Raw genomic sequence first — 23,265 nt, forward strand, 5'->3', positions numbered from 1 at the left:
GACAATACTCCCATATGAGAGCATCGCTATATCCAATGCTTGAAGTTAAATAAAGAAACTAGGGGGTACAGTTTAATTTCTTTGCCAGCTGACAGACAGTATCCATATACAGTATAACCTTGAAGTTTTCCAGTGTATCAGAACTAAAGCAAGAATAATAAATACTAGAAAATACCTAACTGGGGAAGAAAAAAACACATTTGCCTTTGCAAAAATCATAATTACAAATATGCCTCTTGATCATAGCAATCCATCAACAGCTGCTAATTTCAGATGACCGCCAGCCATAAGACATAACTTGCACGGTTACCAGGTAACATTGTCTGGCCATCCATCCATACCTTACATCACAGCTTGCACGATTGTTAGGTAACATTGTCTAGCCATCCATCTATACCTTACATTACAGCCTGCACGGTTGCCAGGTAACACTGTCTGGCCATTCATCCATACCTTACATCACAGCCTGCACGGTTGCTACGTAACACTGTCTGGCCATCCATCCATACCCTACATCACAGCCTGCACGGTTGCTACGTAACATTGTCTGGCCATCCATCCATACCTTACATCACAGCCTGCACAGTTGCTACGTAACATTGTCTGGCCATCCATCCATACCTTCCATCACAGCCTGCACGGTTGCTACGTAACACTGTCTGGCCATCCATCCATACCTTACATCACAGCCTGCACAGTTGCTACGTAACATTGTCTGGTCATCCATCCATACCTTACATCACAGCCTGCACGGTTGCTACGTAACATTGTCTGGCCATCCATCCATACCTTACATCACAGCCTGCACAGTTGCTACGTAACATTGTCTGCTCATCCATCCATACCTTACATCACAGCCTGCACAGCTGCTACGTAACATTGTCTGGTCATCCATCCATACCTTATATCACAGCCTGCACAGTTGCTACATAACATTGTCTGGTCATCCATCCATACCTTACATCACAGCCTGCACAGTTGTTAGGGTAACATTGTCTGGCCATCCATCCATACCTTACATCACAGCCTGCACAGTTGCTACGTAACATTGTCTGGCCATCCATCCATACCTTACATCACAGCCTGCACAGTTGCTACATAACATTGTCTGGTCATCCATCCATACCTTACATCACAGCCTGCACAGTTGTTAGGGTAACATTGTCTGGCCATCCATCCATACCTTACATCACAGCCTGCACAGTTGCTACGTAACATTGTCTGGCCATCCATCCATACCTTACATCACAGCCTGCACAGTTGCTACGTAACACTGTCTGGCCATCCATCCATACCTTACATCACAACCTGCATGGTTGCTATGGTTACACTTCCGTCACACATTTTCTTGCATTACGTTACAAAATTTTTGGATCATCCCCAGCTATAAAACATATTTGTCAAAAGAAACATTTTAATTTTAAAAGTAAGTGAAAAAATTGTGATTTGATAGAGTCTGATGTTCTTTCAAGAGCGGAGCATGTCATTCTCTTATTAATGATATTTTTCTTTTGTAGGTGTTTTCTAGTATTTATAAATCCTGGATTAGTTTTGGCAGATTGGAAAACTTAACAGAGATCATTCATTTTAATTGCTCTAATGTATACATAAACTCTCTTTTGGTTGTCATGGCAATCACCTGTAAACACGCAGCAATCCAGCGCGTGTTTGCAAAGAGCTTCAGTGTGCAGCCAAAGACAAGCAGAAAGTTGTAAGAATACAACAGTGGTGGCGATTAGGGGTAGGGCACTTTGTGGAGAAATAATTAAATTTTTATTCTACTTTCGCAGCCTGAAACTAGGAATTATTTTTATAAAGCAATTTATACAAACCTCATTGACTTATCCTCTGATTCTTTCTTTTCATTTCTTTAATTATTAAAAAATACTTAGCGGAAATGTGCACAAACCGTTTGTACTGAGCCACAGCAAGTAGCGGAGACTCATCAGTATTCAGTTGAAGGGTAGCAGGCGTATACTGAGGGCTACCAAGGCTATCAGTGAAGCCCAAATGAGAACGATACAAATCTGAAGCATGTTATAATTTAAGTAACTGACACATGGTTCCCTTTACAAAACTTGAAAGCTATAAGAACAAATGTTGCCCCAGGCGCCGTGTTCCTCTCCCCTCGACCCACCTCGGGTGGCATACCGCTGTACGTCTGGTGCGGAGACCGGGGGTATAGGTGTGCTAGCCTTCGCTCCGTCAGATCGCCGCTGCTAACAAACAACCATGCGTTCCTCATCATATATACTCCATCACCTCACCCTCATAGATAACAGAGTGCTGGTATTTCACTACCATTTACTTCTACATCCTTGTAGGAAGATACTGCAGGGCTGCTGTTATAGGAGTAATATAGTTTTCTTTTTATAGGTAGATCTGCTAAAATTAAATGCTATCCTTCAGGTTTAGTGTTCTCTATAGTTGGTTGGAATCAAACCTGTGATCACCGGCTGGACACCACCACTGATCTACCGAGGAAGCTAATTAACCAGTGAACAAAGGGAACAATGGGTACGACTGCTATAAAGTTCAAAATTTTTATTTCATAATAATAATAATAATAATAATAATAATAATAATAATAATAATAATAATAATAATAATAATAATAATAATGCCGCATCTCTATAGGCTTGGTGGTGACCTAATGAGGAGGAAATGATTGACGAAGACATCATAAATACAAAGTCCCCAACCTAGGAGAATCAACAGTACGAGGGGGTTGATACTGAGAATTGAACTGGGGCCATCGGATAAAAGGCAAGCATTCTATCCATTTAGCCAAAAAGCCAGACTTTAATTTCCTAAGGACTTTAATTTACTAAACCTTAGGCTACCATCTCCACTGATCAGGTGTTGAGTATTGACAGTAGCAGAGGCTAGGGAAGTAGCTTGTGAAGCAGCCTCGACGACACAGCAGGCTATTCCAATGGCTATTGGCGTTGCCTACATTATATCTCACAAGGCCGTGAAATACAGGTATTTTCTAGGCGAAAAAAGCGGGCACAGCTGTTCCGCCTTTCTACCACCAGGTGGCAGGATTTAGAACTGTCCTTGCCGAGAATTGTGGAAATCACTCTTCAAAGCATTAGTGCGTTCTTCCTGTCTTGTAAAATGTAAAGATCTAGGATTAACTAATTCCCTCAATTACCTTGGGATTACTATGCAAACCACAAAAATTCCTTTAGAATACACATAAGAGAGAGAGCAGCAGCATCTATCAGAACAATATATGCAATTAAAAACCGTCCATAAACTGTCTATAAGAGCAGCACTAAAACGTTTTTTACGTTGCAATCAAGCGTGTTGCTACTACCTTTGGTATCAAAATTATCTGGGGAAAAACTGTCTTTATCCAAACTCCAGACATACTTACAATACACTTCACCAGCCTCCACTTTGTCAAGCACAATTGTGACATGAAGTGACCAGGATTTGAAACACAGATCCCAGCGGTGAGGGGCTGGCGGGCTGCCGCCAGAGCCACAGAGGCTCTTGGATAGTACTGAAATAAAATCTCAAAAACCTATTATTGCTGCAGTTAAGTTGACAAACTGTCAACCTTTACTTCTCTGTCGAAATTCACTCAAAGAGCATCAATAACCGGCCATTTTGATGCCCCGCCCCAGTTATATCCCTAAACCCAGGTACGTTTTGTTGTCTATACATTTTTTGTGCCCCCTTGTCCCCACCACCACCACCAGTTCTAATTCCCAATCGCCACCAATAATAACATTAAGCCTTACTGACTCCAAGAAAATTAAAAAGAAAAAAAAAAGTTCTAAAATACATCCAATACAGATATTTGGACAGTGAAATGAAATCTTTAAAAATGATGTGAAACAAAAAATGGGAACAGGAGAAGTGGCGCTTCGCCCCAGTTGCTTGCTTGCTGTGAACCTCACCTGGCTCCCATGACGGCCACCAACGACCCGCTTTCTGCTCTGCCATGAACTGGAAATAAATTTTAAACATCATTAGATTTTAGTTCACACAGGTCAGGAATATAATAACCAAACCAACGAAAAACTAACAAATGCCTTTCCTCATCATAATTTATATGTTGTATGCCCTCTGCGTAACTCCAGTAATTACAGTATGTCTTCTGATTTTTTGTGTGTACCTTCTGTTTGGTTTCTTTTCTTTTTAAAATTTTGTCATTCCTTCCGTGAGTTATAAACACACTGGTGCTGGTAATCTCAAACATCATACTTATCACCATTTCACTGCCATCTGTTGAATAATATGCAAACTACTTCTGTTTTTTCACGGCCAACTGCATCCCTCACTGCGATCCTTATGCCGACCTTGACAATCACTTGTGAAGCCCAGCATAAAGCTGTAATTGGAAAGTTTCACCAAAATGCCGCTGGAGCACTGGCCACCTTAGTCACTCACAGGAAGCAGTATACCGCAAATTACCACATTTCCAGCATTATTTAAACTGTTTTGCTGTCATAAGTGTTGGTAATGTGTTTGTAACGAGGTATTTGTTTGCTTGTTATTGAGAGTTGACAGTTACGTGTTAATTAGTTTATATTTTGATTGCGTATATTTGTGCCCATGAGAGTTGGAGTCTAATGTTTAGCCCCACCGCCAAGAAAAAGTTCACTAACGCTGCTCAAAAATGGTCTGTTGCTATGGCAATGATAACAGAGATGCTACGTTCCTTAAGGTTGCTATCGCCACGTGGGTTGACTTGCTCTCGGTTGCTTTTGTGATAATCAGAATGCTACTGTGTTAGCTGTGTTACTTGTTTCTGGTTTATGTAATTATTTACGTGTTTGTTTCCTGAATATTATTTTCGTTGTTGGTTTAATTTTTTTGTAAGTTAATCAGTGGCTAGTTGTACAATTCTATTCTCTATTTAACTTGTGCATTTGTTGAAGTTATTGTCAGTTTAGTGATTACAAAATCTCATATTTATCGGTAATGACGTGTTATGCCTTAAATGCCGGAATTATTAGCACGAGCTTAGGAACGGGTCCAAGTTTATTGAATTGCATTAGGCCTACATATCTGATTAAATATTTAGCCTGTATGAAAGGGTGATATGCCACAGATGGAGGTAACTACGACAACACAGCATACTTCGTAGTTACTGCTTTCGCCGCTCAAATGTCAGACTCCAACTCTTGTGGGCCCAACTATAGTGTGGTGATTTGATTTTTTTAAATGTGTTTACAAATCTTGGCATATGTGATATTGCTTGTTGGTACTTCAAACAGAAATTTTTTGCAAACAAGAACAAATGTAATGATTGGCTCAAAGTGATTTCTCGCCATAACTTTGTCCTAAACAAGAATTCTAATTTATGTGCTAATTCTTTTTTTTTCTTAACTGTGTAGTGTAGAGATTCGTTTTTTTCTTTAACCGTGTTTGGAAATATTCAAACCTGTATTGCGGTGTGCCTTTTTGTACTTCGAACAAGAAAAGGACCAAAGGGACACTATCATTTCACGAATTCCCTGTAGACCAAGACAAAACTAAGGAGTGGCTCAAAGCAATTTTTTTGCAATAACGTTGTCCCTAACACTAATTCTGCTTCTTCTGATGTCTGTAGCCTTCATTTCAAAGAACATGATTATCCATTTGTAGGCAAAAGAGTACTAAAGAAAGGTTCTGTACCATCAGTGTTCCCTAACTATCTTAGTTATAAGGTGACTAGTACCAGGAGTCCTAGAGGAAAAATAAGTAGAACCACCACCCAAGAAACGCAAAAGAGTTGAAGCTGTTTATCATTTTCAAAATTCAGGTGCAAACTGTTCAACAGCCTAACGAAGGAACAGGCAATTTTTCAAATGTCATTGTCACTGTAAAACAACTAGCATAAAGTAAAGATATGCCTGAAGCAGAAATTACATTACAAGGATTACTGAAACACCTAAGTTTGTATTATAGCTCCCTACAACCACCTTTGAATCAGCACTTTCATCTTAGTTTTCCGTTTCCATTTTCGGGTATTTATTACCCCTAAATTTTCTTTCATCGAATAATCCTTTAGGCGGAGTCATATTTGCCCCATGACAGCAACAGAACACATTTTTTATCCAAGATAATCTGAACTTTAACATTTAAAAAATTACAAGTAGGAACCATTACTGTTATGACAGTAAGGCCAACATTTGAAACTAAATATTACCTGTGAATGAACAGTTTTCCAAGTATTTACTCAAAATACTTTTCTCTCACTGAATTTTTATTTACAATTGTAGTGCAACGTATGAATGAAATGTAAACTGAATCTATATATATTGAAATTAAAATGTAAACATATTTGAGTCAAAATAGTTATGTTGTCCATACATTGAATATTAAAGTAGAAAAATAAATAAGACTTTTGTGTTTTGACCACACCCCTTTCCTGACAGCAGCACTTAAAAAATTTTAAAACTGTAATTGAACAATAGCTATTAATCTCAAGATTAACATTAGAAAACAAAATTATTGTCGTAAGTCCTGCTATGTATCTAAATGCTATGGGTAATAAAAGTAATTACACCGGGTGAGTTGGCCGTGCGGTTAGGGGCGCGACTGTGAGCTTGCATTCGGGAGATAGTGCGTTCCAAACCGACTGTCGGTAGCCCTGAAGATGGTTTTTCGTGTTTTCTCCATTTTCACAGCAGGCAAATGCTGGGGTTGTACCTTAATTAAGGCCACGGCCGCTTCCTTCCAACTCCTAGGCCTTTCCTATCCGATCGTCGCCATAAGACCTATCTGTGTCGGTGCGACGTAAAGCCACTAGCAAAAAAAAAGTGTTTACTATTATTCTTACCGGTTAAGAAACTTCAGTTGGACTACTCCATTTCTCCGCAGTTTTATTTCACGACGTTATTTTGGCACATATCAATGAGAGTAGCCTTTAGGATTACCGTAATCATTTTAACAGTATTAGTCTATGTAACATACTTCTTTATTCCTCTAAATTAAGATAAATCGGCAATCGATGTCAATATCAGAACGTCAGCTGGTCTACTCCATCACTCTGCAGTTTCATTTCACGACATTATTTTGGCAAATGTCAACGAAAGTAACCTTTAGGAGTAATAATTTTAACAGTATTAACCTATGTACATTCCCCATGCCTCTAAATTACGATGACTCGGCAATCAAAGTCAATAACGTTTCCATAGAGAAGTATGCATTTCTGCCGCAAAAACTGTGGCCACCAGCGCCATGTGTCGAACTCTTCTTCTTCTTCTTCTTCTGCGATATTGAGTGTGTTCGGTCCATACGTCGCCCATTAGGGTAGCCTTTATGTCTTGGTACGGTATATTTGAAGTTAAGTTTATCAATATAAATAAATTACACACTAGAATAATTACATTCTTCTCATAGAAAATACACAGGGATATGAAATAAAACTATTACAGAAGATGAAATGTCGTATGGCTTTTAGTGCCGGGATATCCCAGAACGGGTTCGGCTCGCCAGGTGCAGGTCTTTCTATTTGACTCCCGTAGGCGACCTGCGCGCCATGATGAGGATGAAATGATGATGAAGACAACACATACACCCAGCCCCCGTGCCATTGGAATTAACCAATTAAGGTTAAAATCCCCGACCCGGCCTGGAATCGAACCCGGGACCCTCTGAACCGAAGGCCAGTACGCTGACCGTTCAGCCAACGAGTCGGAATTACAGAAGATGACCAGTTCTTACTGCTTCATGTTTGGACAACTTATAATCATTATAAAATATCAAAGCCATTTTAATAACAGTGCTGATGGTGGTACTTATTATTATAATTAATCATATACAGTCGTATCAGCACACTAAATTTTATTTCAGAACCGGTTTTCGGACTCTAAGGTCCATCATCAGTGTTGAAATATTTTAAAACATTTGATTTTAGATTAATGTGTTGTCACATTTAGTTTTAAAATAGTTAAAATAGAGCCCTCTTGATATCAACTGTAAAATAAGAAAAGGAAAATGTGTAAGAGTATGCTTAAAACACACAAAACTTAATGATGATGTAAAAAATATATGTATGACATACCATAAGATGGGCTGGATTATCCTCGTGATCTAGTATTAGCTGAACGTTGAATAGATTTAATAGATCTACAGGTAGCCAGTGAACTGGAAAATGGCATAGGCCTCCGTAGTCCTACATCAGCATCCAGTGTCCGGCTCCATGGCTAAATGGTTAGCGCGTTGTCCTTTGGCCACAGGGGTCCCGGGTTCGATTCCCGGCAGGGTCGGGAATTTTAACCTTAATTGGTTAATTTCGCTGACACGGGGGCTGGGTGTATGTGTCGTCTTCATCATCATTTCATCCTCATCATGACGCGCAGGTCGCCTACGGGAGTCAAATCAAAAGACCTGCATCTGGCGAGCCGAACTTGTCCTCGGACACTCCCGGCACTAAAAGCCATACGCCATTCCATTCCATTCCAGCATCCAGTATAATTAATTGTATTAATATTGCATGAGGAGTTAGTTGCAGCTGATTCTAAAATGTCGGTTTGTATAGATGAATCTGTTCACTTTCTATATCACTTACAAATGTTAAATTTCGATGCATGATATATTCCGGACACGTTATTCTTTGTGTTTTTTCTGCATGTTTTTCAGTTATGCTATATACTGCATGTATAGAATTAAGATTAAAATAATCAATACCCTCCCCCGAATCTATGATTTCCGAGATTATGGGAGATGAGTATTATCTTAAATCTTCTGCTAACCCTATGCTTGTATGAGTTTTTCTATAACCCTTCAGCTATGGGTAGTACAGATAGTGCAAATGTATTTAGCCTTCTATATTTGAATGTTAAAGAATACTGCAGTTAAGAACTGTAACGTTGAATTTTATTTAGCAAATATCGTAGGGAGATACAAAATTATCCATACATAGATTTTATGACCATCCATCGCTACCAAAATTTACAATTGAAGCTCTTCACAGCAACTGGACATGCGTCATTTTGTCGATTCACCGCACGTTTCTTCTCTCTTGCCAGATAGTGGGTAGAACTTCTCCTAGGTCCAGAGAAAAACATTGAAGAAACATTTTACACAACACTCTTCAGCAGATCTACCTGGAGGCTATCATAGAAAGGTACTCTAATTATCTCCCTTCATTGTGAAGATGGTCCACGCCCTTACCCATGGAGATGATCTAGAGATTCACAGGGCTTTCTTTTTGTTTTGCTCCGAGAATGTTTTTGAACTCTAATTTGGAAGTTAGGAGGAAGCTGGAAGACACCAGCAGTCTCGCAGCTAAAGGAACGGGGAGGGGGCTTTGTCTCCTTTCGGACGCGCACCGTACCCAACACTTATTTTCTGATGCCTCCGAGGCTTCAGTCGTCCCCGCGACTCGGTCGCAGACTGGTCCTGAAAACAGATCAACAGTCCTTGACCTCGTCTGGAGTTCGGCTGTCACCCCAAGGACAGCACCAAAATACGATGAGGGTGTCTTGCTTCCTTGAACTAACGCAGGAAGCTTTCGTAGAGGTGATGGCCCCTCCCCGCCATCACCCGTGGCGACCATCCAGTAAGTCGATGCGCTTTGTCGCCCCCGGAATCCTTTCGGACGCGTACCTCATCCCGCGTATTTGTTAATATCCCCGAAGTTTCAGTCGTTCCCGACACTCGGGACTGAATCCCCAAACAGAGAAAATTCCTGTTCTGAGGAGCAGTGACCTCGTGTCGAGTTTGACTGTCGCCCCGACGATATGAACAAGTACAGTAGGGGAGTACCAGCTGCGATCGCAACAGGCTTCCCCGTAGTGATGGCCCCTCCCCGCCATCACCCGTGGCAACCATCCAGAAAGTCAGCACACTTGATCGCCTCCGGAATCCTTACGGACGCGTGCTGGGTAAACGGGGAATAGCGAAAACAATTCTTACCCTTCTTATAATAATGGAATGCAGACTGCACAGTAAGCGACCTGTTCAACAAAAATATGTTTCTGTCGTGTCTTAGTGTTGACTGTGCACCGAATGTGTTGTAACTACAGAGCAGAATGAAGGCTTCTGCCAATCCCATTATTTCCTACCAGATCTGTTACTCTAAGGGATAAGGTCGTAAGAAAAATGACTGAGTTTCTCTCGTACATTATATTATTTCCTACCACAGGATTGTTGAATTGGGCTGTGAAACTCCTGTTCTCGCATTCTATTCTGGACACATGTTCCTTTAAGGGTATCAAATACTGTAGTGGTGTTACTACCTCAATCCTGTAGATGGTGCATCACGCTCAATAAACAGTGCTTACTATACCGAACCTTTTCTTGAGCCCGACTTTTACGGGGTGAGGAGTAAGGAGGGAGCATTGCCGGTACCGGTTATACTGCCAACTGGATGGAAATGAAATCTGAATTGAATCGATAATATGATCGATCGATATGAATTTTCTAAACATTTATTACCGGTATCTTACGTCAACAACTGTGTCACACAGACATTATTTAACATTATATAACATTTCTCGATGCGAATCTTGTTACTAGCATGAATTATATAGTTTGGCTTTGTTGTGTAAACAACAACAGTACTAGTTCGTAAAGTGTACGCTAGATGTCGCACAGCGATGAATAAGCGATTCATAGTTTGTGTTTCAAAGGTTGCCAATGTGGACGTCGAAGATAACCGAGGTCTACCAATTCAGCACTAGAGAGCTCAGGGCTCAAGAAAAAGTTCGCGTATAGTACTATGTATCGCATGTATTACAAGCTGCTATTTCCTCATACATTAATACGTTTTTATGGCAATAATAAGCTTGTACGTTTCCTTAGAAACAAATCCGACATATCAAGCTTCCAAAAACTGAACCATAATATTATTTCCAGTTACTCAGAGCACTTCCTTCGTGATATAGCCTACAGGCCGTATCGAGGCTTTCATCGACCCGAGAGTCCACAGGCATGTCCCAAAAAATCTAAATGCTCCCTTATACAGCTACATAAAATGTTCCCCTCTTTCACCTTATAATAGAAGCAATTAAAATAACAGGTTCAATTCAACGTAATTTTAATATAATATGTACAGGCTTGAGTTCTCGCTTATGACGTTAAATTTCAATAATCATTCAGTAGCCGTAAATTATAATAATAACCCGTTCCTTTCGGTAAGAACGCGTGAATTTTATTGTTATACAAGAACATGAAAGGCCCAGGGTCTCTTAGCTTGGGAGCGTGAGTTGGCGACCACGGGGCCCTTTTTGTATCCTGGCATTGCTTCCACTTACTTGTGCCAGGCTTCTCACTTTCATCTAACCTCACCACTGATCAACTCTTGTTCACTTCAGGCCCCAACGCTATTAGGTTCCCGAGGCCTACGGAGTCTTTCATTTTTACGCCCTTCGTTGCCCTTGTCTTTCTTTGGCCGATACCTTCATTTTTCGACGTGTCGGTTCCCTTCCACTTTTCTATCTGTTCAGTGTTATATTGAGGATGGTTGCCTAGTTGTACTTCCTCTTAAAACAATAGTCTCGCCACAAGACCTATTTGTGTCGGTGCGACGTAGAGCAACTTGTAAGAAAAAAAAAATTGTCACCATCGCAAGAACATGAAAGTAATTAACATGGTCACTGTTCAAGAACTACAGGAAAGATTATACGTAGGGTTAGTAATATTTTTCCGTTTTGAAGTCTAAAATTTTGCATTTTTAGCGTTTAAGTTATATACTTTTAAATGAGCTTCTTATAGCGTTCTGAAGAAAAATAAGGAGTTCATTCACGTGAAACTAAAAATCGCATTTGCATAGAGCTAACAGTAAAATAAGAAGGAATAAAGTGTAGTAGAATTCCACATTCATTTTAAATTGATATACACTAAAGCATAACACACCAAAAAAAAAATTATAATTGACTGGCAAATGTACCCGTGCTTTCGCTACGGTATTCTATATTGTATATGGATTTCTACGTAAATTACTATACACGCAGTGTGAAAGATTACATTAAATTGCAAGTCTCTGAGAAAAACCACGGGGACGACCGCATACGTTGTTTCCGATGTACGGTGCGCGTTGGGAAGTTTTGATGATAATGGCAGTCCACGTTTCCTACCGCTGTTCACAGCCGAGTTCGGGAATTTCTACTATAACGGCAGGTTCACTTGCCTAATGTCATTCATAATGAAGATGGGAAGTTTTCATTATAAAGATAAAAATACACTGTAGAATGGCAGCTTGGCGTCTCTCTTGCCTTCTACCCAAAGAACAACCACGACTTTACAGGAATGACGATTAAAACGGCATTACGTTACTTCCCTGCTGGCAAGCAGCCAGAGACGTTGCCATGGTAACCGGTAGGTTCGTTGTCGGTCACGACGCAGAGCATGAAACCCGTAGAAAACAGTAATTTTCTCCGCCATTTGAAGAGACAGCGAAATTATGTACATAACAAAAATTATTTAAAATGAGGGAGCATTTCACATAGTCTACGTATTTTACAGAAAATCAATAGTATAAGAGAAAATTGGAAAACCTGTTCTCGTCTTCCTATAAACCCCCAGTCTGTTCTGTGATTTTTAAATCATATGCATATCTAAATCTGCTCCTGGATGAGTATACTCTAGATATGAAGTTTGTTCGAGATCTATCCAGCCGTTTCGCCGTGATGGTGAAACAGACGGACACACACCAAAGCTCATAACCATGTGCACCGCGTTGTCATGCTGATGATCAAGTTCATTTGCTAGATCTGAGCTGAATACTACATCGCAATACTTAGTATGCAGGCCAACATAGCCTTAAACATATTCACTTAGAGATATCAAACCTGAAGGCCGCGATTTACATTCTTCCCGCTAACATGCTGGCTGTAAAATGCCAAGCTTAATTAGTAATTAACTGAAATACGGTTTTTTTCAACACTGTGGGATATAAACTCAGCATTGGATCTTGCCCAACTGCAATAAATACCGTGAGTTATCTCACAACTTGTGTGAGTACTTATTATTTCTGCAGTTCAGGCAGATTACCCTCAGGGGAAGAAGTGATCAGCTTCATGAAGTGCCGGGGTAAACTGGGACCACGGTTCCCCTAGCTGAGTCTCACATTGCTTTTACTTACTTGTGTCAGGCTCCTCGCTTTCATATTACCTGTTCGACTTTCCTTGGCCAACCGTTGTTCTCTTCCGGCCCAGACGGTATTAGTTTTGTGAGGTCTTATGAGTCATCTTCACACCCTTCATGGCCCTTGTCTTCCTTTGGCCGGTAACTGTATGTTTTGAAGCGGCGAACCCATTACGTTTTCCTCTGAAAAGTTATAAGAGATGGTGCTGATTCCTGTTTTAAGAGGAATCTGGTATCGCGATTGACCTTCTAAGGCATTTGACAGGGTAGCTCATCGGAAACTACCGGCAACAACGAGTGCAATTGGACTAAACAAAACAGTGACTGAATGCTCGGCTCCATGGCTAAATGGTTAGCGTACTGGCCTTTGGTCACAGGGGTCCCGGGTTCGATTCCAGGCAGGATCGGGAATTTTAACAACCATTGGTTAATTTCGCTGGCACGGGGTCTGGGAGTATGTGTCGTCTTCATCATCATTTCATCCTCATCACGACGCGCAGGTCGCCTACAGGAGTCAAATCAAAAGACCTGCACCTGGCGAACCGAACATGTCCTCGAACACTCCCGGCTGTACGCCATTTCATTTCAGTGACTAATTTTTAATTTCGTGTGGCTATTTCTAGCCGAGTACAACCCTTGTAAGGCAGACCCTCCGATGAGGGTGGGCGGCATCTGCCATGTGTAGGTTACTGCGTGTTATTGTGGTGTGTGAGTTGCAGGGATGTTGGGGACAGCAAAAATACCCAGCCCCCAGGCCATTGGAATTAACCAAGGAAGGTTAAAATCCCCGACCCGGCCGGGAATCGAACACGGGACCCTCTGAACCGAAGGCCAGTACGCTGACCATTCAGCCAACGAGTCGGACATTTCAGTGACTGAATGGGTGGCTTTATTTCCAGAAAACAGAACTCAGAGTTTTAGAGTAGGTGAAGCTTTATCTGATGACACGGGGAGTTCCTCAAGGCAGTATTATTGGACCTTAATTATTTCTTATATATAAATGATACGAGCCAAGAACTGGAATCAGAGGTAAGGCTTCTTGAAGAAGATGATGTTATGCTGTCTTCTTCTTCTTTTTCTTCTTTTCCTACCGCTTTTCCCACACCTGTTGTGTCGCACATGTGGATTTGGCCCTGTTTTACGGCCGGACGCCCTTCCTGACGCCAATCCTATATGGAGGGATATAATCACTATTGCGTGTTTCTGTGGTGGTTGGTAGTGTGGTAGGTTGTCTGAATAAGAAGAGGAGAGTGTTGGGACGGACACATATACCCAGTCCCCGAGCCAGAAGAATTAAATAGAAGCGATTAAAATCCCGACCCGGCCGGGACCATTCAGCCAACGGGTCGGACGGATGATGTTATGCTGTATAGATTAATACATAAGTTACAAGATTGTGAGCAACTGCAAAAATACCTCGACAATGTTGTGAGATGGACGGTGGGCAACGGTATGATGATAAACTGGGTTAAAAGTCAGGTTGTGATTTTCACAAACAGGAAAAGTCCTCTCAGTTTTAATTACTGTGTCGATGGGGTGAAACTTCCTTATGGGAATCATTGTAAATACGTAAGTGTTACTACAGGGAAAGATCTTCATTGGGCAATCACAGCCGTACTGAGTGGATCAGACGGTTGAGGCGCTGGCCTTCTGACCCCCAACTTGGCATGACAGCCTCGTGTCGGTAGATTTACGGGCATGTAAAAGAACTTCTGCAGGACTAAATTTCAGCACCTCGGCGTCTCCAGGAATCCGTAGAAGTAGTTAGTGCAACGTAAAACCAATAGCATTATTATTATTATTATTATTATTATTATTATTATTATTATTATTATTATTATTATTATTATTATTGGAGTTTGTAGTAAGGATGTAAAGGAGAGGGCATATACGTTTCTGGTAAGACCCCAACTAGAGTATGGTTCCAGTGTATGGGACCCTTACCAGGATTACTTGATTCAGGAAGTGGAAAAAAATCCAAAGAAAAGCAGCTTGATTTGTTCTGGGCGATTTCCGACAAAAGAGTAGCGTTATAAAAATGTTGCAAAGTTTGGGCTGGGAAGACTTGGGAGAAAGGAGACGAGCTGCTCGACTTACTGGCATGTTCCAAGCTGTCGGTGGAGAGGTGGCGTGCAGTGACTTTAGTAGACGAATAAGTGTGAGTGGTGTTTTTAAAAGTAGGAAAGATCCCAATATGAAGATAAAGTTGGAATTCAAGAGGACAAATTTGGGCAAATATTCGTTTATAGGAAGAGGAATTAGGGATTGGAAACATTCTTCAAAGGAATGTTCAATAAATTTCCAGTTTCTTTGAAATCATTTAAGAAAAGGCTAGGAAAACAACGGATAGGGAATTTACCACCTGGGCGACTGCCCTAAATATAAATAAGTGGTGAATGATCATTGATTGAAGTGCATTTGGTCAATCATCTTCTAAGTGTATATAGGAGTAATGAAGGAGAAGTGGTAAGCTTTATCTCTAATAGGTCAACTTTAGGTAACACCAACTATACAGGGTTCCACATACCATTTTCTAGAATGTTGAAATCTTCGTAATCTGTGAACCAGTTTCTCCATCGCGAGGCATTAGATTTCTTCCTCTTCGCCTTGACACTGATGTTGTGCCACGATAAAGTCAGATTTCCACTCTGCTTAGTATCGTAACACATCCTGAAATCAAAACAAAATGCAAAGATTGCACCATACATAAAACGTGGAACATCTGTTATTAAATGAGGTATCACTGTAAGAACACTGATACCTATATACCGTTAAACGAGGTGGATTTGACAACTGGCGTGAGGTTGGCCGAAAAGTTGAAAAATGTTCTTATATTATATAACGTAGAGCCCGGATTTCCATGCACTATCAAATCTCAAAATATGCATGCATTTATGCACTATCAAATGACGGAACATACACAATAAACTAGAAAATATGCACTATCAAAATTCAGTTCCATATTGTTATATTTTAATTTCCTTTTGAAACACTCTAAAACAACAAATTTTATCCGCATTTTCTTCACTTAAGTTCATTCTTTTAACGGACAGAACATTCCTGAACACAGAAAATGATCTTTCAACGTCACAAGAAGTGACAGGTTAATATTTAAATGAAGACATTTAGGACGAGGTAAATCTGAAGTTATCATTTTTCGAAAATTAACTTAGAAATTCCTTACCTCAGTCCGTTTAGACACGAGGTCTCTTCGTAGACTTTTAGCAGGTGCCATGGCACCAACACTTCACCGCACAGTCCAGCACTAAATTACAATTTGAAGCGTTTAAGCGTGCTGCTTTCCAACTCCCTCCTTTTATCAATGATTTTGGCCTCAGACGTGTGACCCGTGGGAGTTCGGGGTAGGAAATTCCAGGAAAACAAAACAGGATTCAGTGCAAAACCAAGGTTTGTAAGCTGCTCTCTCAGTAACGCGGCGTCACAGAACTGTGATTCAAGTTTTGATTTATTAGTCTAACATAGACGGGGAAAAAAAGAAATAGCCGTCATTTAGTAATGCAAAATTTAGGATTCAGTTTTTATTGGGACACCTTATTTCTAAGGATTAAACAGATCGACGCGGGGTCTTCTCACTTATGTCAATGTTTACTCAAGCAACAGATAACAAAGTGCTTGGCTAACTGGATTAGAGGACCTCTATGCATCTAACTTTGGTTGCCAAGTAGTATGTCAGGAATACATTTTCTTTCTCTCTCAATGACAGACGAATAACGTTGACGTACGGTCGAAAATTCTGCAAACCATAGATCAAAAAAGGCACGATTATGCTAGTTAACATACTATATCGTCAAAGTCAGAAGAAAAGTCATATAATACAATATAAATGTCCAATCATTTGCTATTAAATCCAAAATTTTCAAAATATGCACTATGCATGACTTTTCTACCAAAAAGGCCAAAACATAGAAACATGCACGGAAAATGTTCGGTTGTTTCGAATTGATTAGCCATAAAACGAATATTTGCAAGGTTTCAAAAGTGTAAGCAGTTTATTTAGGAACATGCATTTGCATGGAAATCCGGGCGCTATATATAACTATACATTATTGGTGAACACTATATTATTAAAGAAGCAATAGCAAATTTTCGACGGTTCCTTATGTCATTCAGGACGCCTTTTCGGGGTGGTTCTGTGATGGCGTGGGCAGGAATCAATACAGCTGCAAGGACGGATTTCGTCTTCGTGGAGAATGGGAGCCTTAACGCACATCGGTATGTGGAGCAAATCCTTCTGGAGCATGTTGTACCATTCGCTCCATTTATTGGTGATGATGTTACGCTAATGCACGACAATGCACGACAATGCACGACCACATGTTGGCTTGGCCTGCTCGAAGGCCTGATTTAAATCCTATCGAACACCTTTGGGACCAGCTGGGAAGAAGAGCCCGTCAGCACTATCCAGAGACCCTACAGGACCTGCGGAACGCCCTCCTGGAAGAATGGGACATGATTCCTCAACAGGACATTAACGCATTCATAAGGAGCATGCCCGAAAGGTTTAATGCCGTCTTTGGTGCAAGAGGTGGCAATACACGCTTTTGAAGATGCGAACAGAGGTCCCCGAGATCGTCTTGAAGGTCTGTGAAGTGAAAGTGTATAACATCAAAACAGAAGTGCAATACTTTTATGAGCTTACTCAATATTTCCTTGACATGTTCATATCTGGCTTAATTTGTTCAATTTGTTTATAATCGTCTTTTCTTTTCATTGTTAGACACTTACATAGGACCATACCACGTTTTTCGTGCCACTTGCCACCACTGATCTGAATTATGGACAGTCGCCCAGGTGGCAGATTCCCTATCTGTTGTTTACATAGTATTTTCTTAAAAAATTGCAAGGAATTTGGAAATTTATTGAACATCTCCCTTGGTAAGTTATTCCAGTCCCTAACTCCTCTTCCTATAAACAAGTATTTTCCCCAATTTATCCTCTTGAATTCTAACATTATCTTCGAATTGTGATCTATCCTACTTTTAAAAACACTCAAACATATTCGTCTACTAATGTTAATGCCATGCCATCTTTTGATTGGCAGCTCGGAGCATACCGCTTAGTCGAGCAGCTCGTCTCTTTACTGTCTTCCCAGACAAAAAGTTTGCAAAATTTCTCGTAACGCTGCTTTTTTGTTTGTTTGTTTGTTTCTGGAAATCACCCAGAACAAACCGTGCTGCTTTTCTTTGGATTTTTGTACAGTTCTTGGAAGAAGCAATCCTGGTGAGGACCACGCACACTGGAACCAGAGACTTACATCCTTACTACAACCCCTAAACACCCTCATAACCATGTGCAGAGATCGGTACTCTTTATTTACAATCCCATTTATGTGATTACCCCAATGAAGATCTTTCCTTATATTAACACCTAGATACCTACAGTGATCCCCAGGAACTTTCACCCCATCAACACAGTAATTAAAACTGAGAATACTTTTCCTATTTGTGAAACTCACAACCTGACTTTTATCCCCGTTTATCATCATACCATTGCTTACTGTCCATCTCACAACATTATCGAGGTCATTTTGCAGTTGCTCGTAATTTTGTAACTTATTTATTACTCTATACGGAATAACATCATCTGCGAAAAGCCTTACCTCTGATTCCAGTTCTTGAATCGTATCATTTATATATATAAGAAAGCATAAAGGTCCAATAATACTGCCTTGAGGAATTCCCCTCTTAATGGTTACAGGATCAGATAAAGCTTCTCTAAGGTCTATCTGCTATAGGTTGCTGGAATTGTACAAGGTGAGTTTCAGTGGAATAACATTACTTAAACCCAAACTGCCTTCTATCGAACCAGTTATTCATTTCACAAACATGTCCAATATAATCAAAGAATGCTTTCCCAAAGCTTACATGCAATGCATGTCAAACAGACTGGCCTGTAATTTTCAGCTTTATGTGCATCACCCTTTTCTTTATACACAGGGGCTACTATAGCAACTCTCCATTCATTTGGTATAGCTCCTTCATGCAAATAATAAACAAATATTGAATTAAAAATGTAAATAGTAAAGGAGTTATGCTTCTGTGTTATGGAAAAAATATGAAATCTCATCTAAGTCCTAGCCCTATTTTCAACATTACTTAAGATGCTCACAAACTAAATAGGGGATAACTTCCAATTCCAAGTAAGACGTAACATAAAATCTACTCACTTGTTGGGTTGCAGAATGTTTTAACGTCAGAACTGATCCAACCATACAAAGCCTTCTGAAGTTCACTCGTGCTGAAACAAGGTGGTACACGCGGCTACATCACGTGGTGCAGAGGCCAAGACGCTAATTTACTGCATGTTTGTGAAGTCATAAATAGAGCCTCTTGGCTGTGCATTTCCGTCATTGTTTTTCTCCAGGAGGGAGACTGTTTGATTTGTAAATACTCTTATCTTGTTTAACGTCTCGAAGGAATCTCAAAATCTGACCTCATTCAAGGGCAGATTAACTTTCGAAAGACTTTTCAGACAGTTTATTATCATTTTCCCCAAAGTGTGTGAGATGGACCCCACAGGCTAGTCGAGTCTGGCACTGTTTCGACTTACCTCTGTCCGGGTCCTCACTTTCCTCTTACGTTTCTGACCTCCCTTGGTCGACCCCGACTGTATTAACTTTACGAGATCTACGGAGTCTTCTACGCCCTTTGTTACCTTTCCCTTTCTTTGCAGACACTTTGAAATGTCACACCTCCTCCTTCCTGTCGTCTGGTTGGGGTAAAGAAGGAACAGTTAGTAGTTCTACCTTTTCTCAAAATAACCAAGACCACCACTACGTGTACAGCCACTGAATTAATAACTGAAATCTATTCAAAAGAGTCATAGCGTTCTTTCAGCTTTGCCCTGAAGTTTTTTTTTTTTTTTTAATTGATATAATGGCGTTAGGCCTCGCAAGACCATGCGGCCAGGATTTACAGAGTGAGCATACAGTAGGCCTACATTTCGTGGTTGAAAAGAAAATGTCATAGCTTATAAATTAATATTACAGTCTGATAAATATTGGCAAATTACAGCGCATAATTGTGGAGTAAGGTTTGATAACAGGATGGCAACTGAAGTTGGCAGTGGGGTATTTAACTTCACCAAAGAAGAGTACAGGTGGTTCTGTTGTTGGGAGTACTTCTTACAGGACAGTATGATGTGGTTCAAGTCAGCTCTTTCTCCAGGGTCTTCTGGCCAGTGAGGGTTGTCGAAGATCTTGATCCTGTGTAGACGACTTGGATAGCATCCATGCCCCAGACGCATTCTATTTAAAGGTGCCGGCGAGTTAGTTTCAATTTCTTGAACCATATTTGCGTTGGTATGGTGGGCTGAATTTTAGCATAGTGCTTTCCTCTTGTAAGCTGTGACATTTTCCAGTACTCAGACCTTTCCCTGTAGACCTTTTGTTTGATTATCGGCAGGAAATCAGAATATGGTTACTGTTTGTAAAGGCAGTGTTTACAAGTTGTAGCTTCTTTCGCTGGCTGGTCTACTATCTCGTTCATCATTATACCGGCGTGGCCTTTAATCCACAGGAGATGCACATCCTGAGCTGCTTTCTGAGCGGTATGGATTAAGTTAATTTCTAATATATACTGATGTGTAGACAGGTCATGCCCAGGAGTTGAGTTGGGCGAGTACTCAGTCCGAAAAATTCTGCTGCGTTCGGTGACGTTACGGTGTCTAAGGGGCTTTGCTAACGCCAATCAAACTCGTTTGTACCTACTTATATAGAAGGCAGTGTTCTGGTAATAACGTGAGGAAGAAGATAACGAATACTGGTTGCCTGGTAACCACACTGTCGGTTTTCTGTCTACACTAAATTGATGACGCTGATTCCAGATAGAACTGCTTCATGTCGTAAGAGGTGACCAGGGGATGATGGAATTGGAACCACGCGATTACGTGTGATTAATGTCATTATGTGAGGAACACCATGGGTTTAGGCGTTGTCTGTGGTTGGTACTATCGTATGGATTCCACCGCGGCGGGAGGAGCTGGCGCCCGGCATGAGGTGCAGAAAAAGCTGCCGTGCACCGCGTTTGGTTCCCCTGTGTTCAGAATGGGCCTGCGTTCCCTATGAGTAGTACCACTATAAGAGGAACACCATGCGTCTAGCTTACCTGTGATTAGTACCACCACGATTCTGCTTCATCAGTGGTTAGTACGTTTATTAGGGGTCCGTCCTCTCACCGCTGGGTTCCGTGGTTCAAATCCCAGTCACTCCATGTGAGATTTGTGCTGGACAAAGCGGAGGCGGGACAGGTTTTCTCCGGGTACTCCAGTTTCCCCTGTCATCTTTCACTCCAGCAACACTCTCCAATATAATTTCGTTAATCATTCATTAATCATTTCCCCAGAGGAGTGCGACAGGCTTCGGAAGCCGGCGCAATTCCCATCCTCGCCGCTAGAAGGGGGCTTCATTCATTCCATTCTTGACTCGGTTAACTGACTGGAAACAGACTGTGGATTTTCATGAGCGGCCGGTGACCTGGATTTTGGACCTGTTTGGACAACAAGCATGATCTAAGAATATGGGGAATTGTGAATCTGATCCACTGATTGTTTTTGATCCATGGCCATTTTTTTATCATCATTCCTTTTAGATTTTAGTCAGTGGATACATTTTGAGCCGGCCCCGTGATGTAGGGGTAGTGTGCCTGTCTTTCGCCCAGGGTTCGATTCCCAGCCACGCCAGGGATTTTTCTCTCGACCTGAGGGCTGGTTCGAGGTCCACTCAGCCTACGTGATTACAATTGAGGAGCTATCTGACGGTGAGATGGCGGCACCGGTCTCGAAAGCCCAGAATAACGGCCGAGAGGATTCGTCGTGCTGACCACACGACCCCTCGTAATCTGCAGGCCTTCGGGATGAGCAGCGGTCGCTTGGCAGGCCAGAGGCCTTTCAAGGGCGTTAAGTGCCGTGGGCTTTGGTTTTCTAAAATACATTTTGAAGTCTTAATTATCGTTTCATTTCTTTTCACCTCGTGTCATTAGGGGCCGATGACCTAGCTGTTAGGCCCCTTTAAACAACAAATATCATCATCATCATCATCTCGTGCATTGCTACAGGTTTTGTCTGTACACCGCTTTCATTAAATGCTCTTTATCCTCCTGAAAGACCAGAGTGCTGGATGCATTATGTGGACAGAAAAGTGTGTGATCAACCTAACATTCAAGATTGGAGCGTATAGAAGAAAGACAAACATGAAGAGAAGAAAACAGATGATCTTCTCCTTCTGTCAGCAGTCAACACTATCGCAATACCCCCAGCAGATGCGAAAAAAGGCTGTTGTTCTTATTAGAACTGCTTTTTCAGTACACTTCATGTTTGTTAATCTTATGTGAAGACCTTCACTACGTGACGGCAACTCTCGAGAAAGAACCTCACCCATGCGAATCTGCGCGGAAAATGTTGAATCGTTAGGTCAGTACGGGTATAAATCCCTGACTGTAAGTAACTCTTCGCTTGTTCATAAAACAGAATCCTCCATATCTGTATTAAGAACTGTGTGATCATGAACCGGCATTGTACTGGGTACAGCTGTGTAGACTCCAGCCGTCATATTTTTAGTTCAATATCCCTCCATCAAGTTTCATTCTCTTTGATTCCAATAACAATAGAAAGATACTACGTGTCATCAGGATCAGTCAACAGTGATCGACATTTAGCAGTGTCGCCCGGCGATAAATTCTCCATTTTTCTTCTTCTCCCTGAAGGGGGAGGCGGGTCACCTAGAAGGTAACGCCTTCTCTCTAACCAGGAGATTTAAAGCTGGAATGAGGGATTTAGGAGTTGGGTAAGGGATGTGTAGAAATTAGGAGATAGAAGGAGTTTGGCCTACTGGCTAATCGTATTTGTTCTTTTATCTTTTATTCTGTATTTTTTACTAGCATATGTCCAGTCTTCGCACGGGTATTGTAATCGATTTCACTATGCCTTCATGAATTTATGCGACGTATGTCTGTGATCTTAAAGTGATATTCTTCTACGAAAGCGCGTGGTAGTGACATGAAGTTGAGCAAAGTGGAGAGAGAATGAGGACGATCACAGAATTTATTGAACGGTGCGTACTTCTCCCTATTTTTCAGTTACAGATTGTTGTTAATCTGTGGCTCATCACTCAGGAAACCTGTCTCATCATGTATTCTATCGAAAAGAGTAAAATGACTTTCTAGCTAATCGTAAAACAGTCCGTTAGTGATATCTCCCTTATTAATCCTCGTA

At 41.0% G+C, this 23,265-nt stretch overlaps 1 protein-coding gene across 3 annotated transcripts in view; it reads right to left on the reverse strand.

Annotated features, from left to right (window-relative positions):
• LOC136882360 (protein scarlet) overlaps positions 1–19,306 on the reverse strand; it is a 125,942-nt gene extending 106,636 nt beyond the window's left edge. For 2 of the 3 annotated variants that reach the window (XM_067154969.2, XM_067154968.2), the window contains exons 1-3: positions 19,223–19,306; positions 15,563–15,705; positions 3,912–3,960 (exon numbers count right to left, since the gene is read on the reverse strand). In XM_067154969.2, the coding sequence (XP_067011070.2) occupies positions 3,912–3,960; positions 15,563–15,704 (191 nt within the window). In that variant the 5' untranslated portion in view covers position 15,705; positions 19,223–19,306. The remainder of the gene's footprint in view (positions 1–3,911; positions 3,961–15,562; positions 15,706–19,222) is intronic. The other variant, XM_067154971.2, reaches the window with a different exon arrangement.
• Positions 19,307–23,265: the final 3,959 nt, after the last annotated feature.

The sequence above is a fragment of the Anabrus simplex genome, chromosome 10 (assembly GCF_040414725.1).
Source record: "Anabrus simplex isolate iqAnaSimp1 chromosome 10, ASM4041472v1, whole genome shotgun sequence".
Lineage (NCBI taxonomy): Eukaryota > Metazoa > Arthropoda > Insecta > Orthoptera > Tettigoniidae > Anabrus > Anabrus simplex.